Below are 6,973 nucleotides of genomic sequence, written 5' to 3'. Positions count from 1 at the left end.
CTATGTGTCAGATGAGGCACAAGCCAGTGAAAGAGATGACAACATCATGCTTAAGAGTTAGTTTACTTTATTTAGCCTTAGACAAATCATTTAAAAAAATTGCATAAAAGTAAAAAAAAAAGTAATTATGACAAAAATATGGTTTGACATATTATACCCATCAACAGATCCCAACCAAAAGGTACATTTTCTAAATGCAAGAAGCAAAACATTATAGATTTTTTTTTTTCTGCGACAAACTCCATCAACTAAAAAAATGCACACCACCACTGCAAACAAAGTGAGTAAATCATTAAAACGCCAGCTACCAGTGAGTAGAGTGTTTTTGCTTAGAACAGATGAAATTAAACTCCTCATTGTCAGACTGTTGGAACCACTTATGTTGTCCTCCTTTGTCCATGGCTGCAGCCATGTAACAAGCGTCATTATTTTCTTTTAAGTACCAGTTCTCATAGTAGACCACCTCGTCACTGACCCAGAACCAGAAATCCAGAGAGCAGGTGTAGCGCAGTCCCAGCCAGACTTAGGGACTGCCGGCCTTCTTGGCTCTCTCTTGGACCCATCTCTGCTCGTGGAGGTTGGTGATGGAGACCAGGTCACTGTGTTTGTTTCCGCAGTAATCCAAGGCACCCTCCCAGGTCTTTTTCTCTTTGATCAGGATAACTTTATCTGTCATGGAAAAAAGGCAATAACAGATGTAGCTTATGTAGGTCATACATGACCAACTGATCTTTAAACCTTGTGCTTTTTTTTGTAATTCTTCCTTGAAATAAGAATACTGAAAGCACTGAAAGTTCAACATGCATAGTATCTCTATAAACAGTGTAAGACTTTTGCAAAACTTACCGTCATAGCAGAAGAAGGGTTTTGTTTTATTACATTCATCCAAACTCCATTTTCCATTTAACATACTCAAAGCACACATTTTGCTGCATTCTTTATCTTTAAATAACTGCGGATCCCAGTAGCTGAAAGAGAAATTGCTCCCATCCGACCACTTCCAGACTTCTCTGAACAGGACGATCCACAAGTCGCCTTTAGAACCTGCTTCTGTCTGGAAATCTTTGTGTTGTAGCTGTTGGACTCCACTGACCAGGTCAGTGTGATGTTCTCTGCAGTAGTTCTGAGCCTGTGGCCACGTCATCTCATTATCAATGAAATGAAATAATTTGCCGTATTTCCTAGTTCCTGTGGAATAAAAAGACAAACTTAGTTAGTAGTTAGTTATTTAGTTTAATAAAATCCTAAAAAGCAATAATGTGATCTAAATCCACATAATTCCACTGCAGTTTCAGATATTAATAGATGAAAGTGTGTATGGTATAATAAGGTGGATCACATAATTAAGAGTACTTGACTAGAATCCATTAATGTACATAAACAAGTGGATACAAGTTATCACTAGTAATGCAAAAAGTAAAAAAGAAAAAGAAAAAAAGATTTCATTCTAGTTATTTAAATATATTATTTTTTTAACTAATCAACCAAGTTTGTACTTAATTCTATACAAAAAAGATAAGGTGTCCACATAGAAAACTATTGGTAGACAGGATGATATACTGTATATAGCTACATATAATAGAATTATTAGCCACATATTCTCACCATCGTAGCACATAAATTTACATTTATGAGTACAAGGGACGTCAAACCATCCATGATTCCTCATCAGCACACAGTTCTCAGGATCGTTGCCATTATCATTCGGCTCTCCATTGCTCCATTTACTGGTACTCTCCTTGTACTCCTCCCCTGGCAGAGACCACCGCCACGTGTTGATGCTTTTTGTGTAGATGCAGTACAGCCCAATCCAGGCTCCATCTTGATTCTGTGCAGAGCCATGGAGTCTCTTCGTGTCTGCCATGTTAGACACCGTGGCCAGGTCAGTGTAGTGCTGTCTGCAATACGACTGAGCTTCACTCCAGGTCTTACTCTCATTAATGAAGTGGTACTCATAGAGCTCACTCACAAAGAAGGAACACTGGCCTAAAAACAAAAAAAAGGTCAATATTGGCTGTAATAGAATAGCAACAATCTCATTAGCAAATTATAGTATGCCCCATACTGCCCCAATTGTTTTATTAATCCAGATTAAGATATAGTAATTTTGCAGTATAGCTAATACAAAGCCAGTAGTAGCAGATTATCCACCTACCCATCAGAATGAACAGAATCAGACTCCACTGCATCCTCGCTCTGTTAGATGAAACTGATATTTTAGTGTACAGTGAACCAACACAATTATTCTAACAGTGTGTCTCTGGACTGTTTGTCCAGATAAAATAAAACTGCACCACTCTGTCCAGTATACAAAGTTTGGTCAATAAGGAAGAGGAATATAGGGGTGGTAGGAACTATGCAAACCATAGTCAAACCTGAACTACAATGCACATCCATTGTTGCTTTTTTTTAAGCCACTGAGAGTTACATATTTGAGCAAAATACACATGAATAAAACAGTGCAATGCAACAACAGAATAACAGTTTATGTATAGAAGTTTGTAGATGTTCTGGTCTTGATGTGATCAAGTCAAGTCAACTAAATTGTATAAGCCCGATCACAACGTTGCCTCATGTAGCTCTGCAATCTGTACAGCATACGACACCCTCTGTCCTTTTCAACCCCCTGCTTCCAATAAGAACCCCAGCCTTTAAAAATGGAAGAAACCTCAGGAAGAGCAACTGAAAAGGGATAATTCTCCAAGGATGGACAGACATGCAACACTGTAGAGTACAGATCATAATTATTGTATTATGATTATTGTCATTTTCTTATATCTTGAGTGATACATGGAATAAGATGCAATCAGTCATTCACCAGTAAATTCAAAGCAACCTCTGAAACAATGGAATCAAAAACTTAACTTTGTGCTCTAAAGCTTATTCTAATTGATTAGAATAATATTAATTTAACTCTATATTCAACAACGCGCACACACACACACACACACACACACACACACACACACACACACACACACACTAAACTTACATCTGGTGGCTTCTTCTCTCCTCGTGTCTCTCTGATGTCTCTCCCTGATGTGCAGGTGTAGACTGCTGTCAATACAACACATGCTCTACATGTAGCCACCTTACTGCCATCATTTGAATATTTAAACACAAATGTTTTAGATCTCTGTTGCCACCACTGATTGCAAGAAGAAGTCCTTATCAGTTATGACAGAGGTCATTTACATATTGCCATGGAAAACAAACACGAGTGGAACATGGACTGTCCAACAAGCATAATTTCAAAATGCTACAGCTACACGGCCGTTCAGTTTGGAATCAGCTGTTACATGGATCTTTTTCTTCTTTCTTCAATTACAGCTATTTCAACAGAAATCAAAAAAGTGGAGTTCAGATGTATTATTTTTCCAAAAGAAGCAGAATTAAATGATTCAAACTTCCATTCAGTCAAAGTGTCCCCACTGTGTCGCATGACAGAGGAGAGTACTGTCGGAACCATTTTCTCCCCAAATGCCTTTTATTTTTTATTTCTTTCCAGTCCGCAAAAGTGACCCTTGATCATTATAGCAACACGCCTGTTAACTCCAGCTTGTTATGGTATATTTTATAGAAACATGTGGCACTTTTTAAAACTAGGATAAATCCATTTAAGATAGTATTATCTATCTCACCCTAGTCTATATCAACAACATTTAATTTACGGGATTGTTCTGGTGCCACTGGAGGTTCCGCCGGATGTCCCTCATTTTCGGCTGGATGTCCCTCACCTTCCGCTTTCTTTGTGTTGGCATTCTAACTCCAGTCGATTCAAGAAACATCCTCCGAGCTAGAACCGACAATAAAATTTTATTTTTATTTATATATATATATATATATATATATATATATATATATATATATATATATATATATATAAAAAAAATAATAATAAATAAAATATATATTTTTTTTTTTCCCCCTCTAGGCAAAGCAACAAGACCAAAGTTAATATTGGAGTGGCTAGAACAGCTGCGTGTAAACGATGGATATACTAAGAGCTAATTTCCAGCTCAGCCACCGTGACACGCTCGGAATGGGAAGGGCTAGAAAGTAATATTCAGTTGGTTGTCATATACAATTTCACCGCTAGATGGGAGAAATTCTTACACAATATAGCTTTAAGTAAATTAATTTTCATGGAAAAACCCTGCTCATCTGTCTCACCCATGTCTGTTCTTTCCTCTTGAGGGCAGTATATTTCCTTCATAGAGAGGCATCTACATAAGTCTACAGAGCAACATCAAGACCACTTTCAGATTGGCTGTGTTATATGTAAATAGTGGTGTCAGTCTCCCCCAGTGTACACCAATAATCACACTAACATGTCAGAAAAATTGTCTATTAGTAAAGCCATAGTAACCATTTTTGTATTTATTAGCAGTCCACCACAGAGCAAAATGTTTTCAAGTAGCCAATACACTTCTATTTATCAATTTGTAATTATATATTACATTTAAAGTAAATATATTCCAGGACAATATTTCAATATCAGAAAATGACATCGATACAATATTAAGCAAAGTAAGTTACACAATTTTTGTTGATTGTCTCATATATGCTTTTGCAAATAAACCAGTAAAAACTCCTGTAAATGTCAAAACAATAATAAATAAAGCAAACTTGTACTCACCATTAGCTGCGTGGCACTTGACATAAGGAGCACATCTTTCTTGTTGGGACAAAATAGTTACAACTCAAAAGTTGTGAATTTCAAATCCCTGACACTCTGCAAGCTGGGTAGAAAAACTGAGCAGCACCACAGACAATAATCCCCTCCCAATGTGATTGGCTGTGGCTTAATTGGTTAATTTGAGCTGAACAGAAGACTCTTGCCACAAGCTGTTCAGAAAACTTTGCTTGTAGTATATTCTGTGACTTTGAAAAGTGAATCCTAAGTTTTTCTTTCTCTTCAGCAGAAAATCATTCTAAAAAAAACAACAGTTTAAGTCGCAATACATCGATTTTCACAGAACACAACAGCATATTAAAGTGCATTGATCAGGCACCCTCTGTTACATACAGGAACAGACAACTTTCCATGAGCAGGATGCACATGGTTGTTTTCTTGTTATTCTATTAACATGTACTGTAGCCTATTAACTTGTATTGTAAACAAATTTAATAAAGGTCTTTAAAAAAAAGATCAATGAAAATGTTTGGGCCTTGAGGTCAAATGAGTGGACTCCCTGCTGTGGTCAGTCTGCTGCCATCTGCTGGAATAATGCAGTACAGCATGTGAAGCCACTCATCTATACAATTATTACAAAACTATTTTGACTGGGAGCAGAGGGGAGGAGGATGGTTTAGTTAAATTCATGAATTACATATACTTAATTTTCTTGCACATGCATTTAAAAGCATTTATATTTTCTGATCTGAACATCCAGTGTCTAATCGGTCTTTCCTTGTAAAATAAAAAAAACAAAACAGGAAGCGATCAGTTTATGTAACAAGCAGCATTGGCAGTTTGTTTAGAATTTCAAAACCAAAATATGTCATTTGTTAGTCCTTTAGGACGACACGTTTTCTTATCTGATGATCTGATCATTTATCTGTGCCATACAAGTCAGTTCAATGATGTGACAACTTAATGGTTAAGGCTTGGTTAGGTGTAGGGAAAGTAGGATTTGGTTTAAAATAAACACTTAAGTGAAAAAAGAGGACCACTCTGTAGTTTAACAGTTTATTCAGCCTCAGTGAAAGCAAGTAATTGTTTACATAAAACAAAAACAAAAAAATGGGATACACAGATTTTACATGATATAACAATCACCAGATATTCACCAAAAGTTGATAAAAAGAAGAAAATGTTCCATATTGAATACGGAAAGCAAAATCAAACCTCTATACTAGTGTATTTATTCCTTTTCCTGCCATACATATGGGTGAAAACTACATGTTTTAAATTATACAGAAAACTAAATACAACCTCAGTAGTTGAAAAAAGGATCCACACTTTAAGAAAAAGAAAATATAACAACTTCAGGAAATAACAAATAGTGATCAATCAGGCGAATCAGAATCAGGAGACAGAAAAACCTGTTACAGGATCACATCATCAGTAATCTTCCCTCAATTTAAAATCTGCTGTTAGAAAGTCTGTTAGTAATTTCATCTGTCTTCCCCTTCGGTTGTGATTTCTACATTTCCCAGAATGCCAGTCAATAAAATCAGAGGGCATACTGTATATTGTGTCAACGTCACACCACTGCAAACAAAGTGAGTAAATGAATGAAACGCCAGCTACCGGTGAGTAGAGGGTTTTTACTTAGAACCAGGGGCGTCGGACTGGGGGGGAAAAAGGGACTGAGTACCCAGGGCCCTCATGGTAGGAGGGCCCAAAAAGATGCTAGAATGAATAGCTGTGGATGTGGGGAGGGGCCCATACAAAATGCCTTTCTACAAGGCCCAGAATTTTGTGCTACGCCCCTGCTAAGAACAGATTAAATTAAACTCCTCATTGTCAATCTTTTTGAACACTTATGTTGTCCTCCTCTGTCCATGGCTCCAGACATGTCACAGTCATCATCCGTCTTATGTGAGTCCCAGTTCTTATAGCAGACCACCTTGTCACTGACCCAGAACCAGAAATCTAGAGTGCAGGCGTAGCGCAGTCCCAGCCAGACGTAGGGACTGTCGGCCTTCTTGGCTCTCTCTTGGACCCATCTCTGCTGGTCGAGGTTGGTGATGGAGACCAGGTCACGGTGGTGCTCTCTGCAGTAATATAAGGCATACCGGGTAGCTTCAGCGGGGTTCTCTCTCTTTGCTTTCACCGGCAGCCTTTGGCCAGGGGCGCCCGACTAAGCTGACATTGGCATCCACATCACCCGGAAGATGATCTTGGTGATAGTGATGCAAGTAACTGCTTGGTGTTATCTTCCATCACCACCTCTGACATCTCTTCCTCTGTAAATTCTACTAATTGTCTTTATGTTCAAATATTAGTTACAGTTAAAATTATTAA

At 37.7% G+C, this 6,973-nt stretch overlaps 2 protein-coding genes across 2 annotated transcripts in view; both read right to left on the bottom strand.

Moving 5' to 3' along the window:
* Positions 1-428: 428 nt before the first annotated feature.
* LOC116053338 (secretory phospholipase A2 receptor-like) lies at positions 429-4,835 on the bottom strand. Its single transcript, XM_031304423.2, has 6 exons — positions 4,640-4,835; positions 2,993-3,057; positions 2,156-2,196; positions 1,606-1,986; positions 847-1,188; positions 429-669 (listed from the first exon to the last, which is right to left on the bottom strand). The coding sequence occupies exons 1-6, from the start codon at positions 4,661-4,663 to the stop codon at positions 524-526; spliced, it is 999 nt and encodes a 332-aa protein (XP_031160283.1). The 5' UTR covers positions 4,664-4,835; the 3' UTR covers positions 429-523.
* Positions 4,836-6,738: 1,903 nt separating this feature from the next.
* LOC116053342 (solute carrier family 12 member 3-like) overlaps positions 6,739-6,973 on the bottom strand; it is a 136,326-nt gene continuing 136,091 nt past the window's right edge. Inside the window, exon 31 of the mRNA XM_035993647.1 lies at positions 6,739-6,970. The gene's annotated coding sequence lies outside the window, so the exon portion shown is untranslated. The remainder of the gene's footprint in view (positions 6,971-6,973) is intronic.

Source organism: Sander lucioperca, chromosome 17 (genome assembly GCF_008315115.2).
Source record: "Sander lucioperca isolate FBNREF2018 chromosome 17, SLUC_FBN_1.2, whole genome shotgun sequence".
Lineage (NCBI taxonomy): Eukaryota > Metazoa > Chordata > Actinopteri > Perciformes > Percidae > Sander > Sander lucioperca.
The sequence above is the reverse complement of the archived record's forward strand: the minus strand, read 5'-3'. Positions and strand labels throughout refer to the sequence as shown.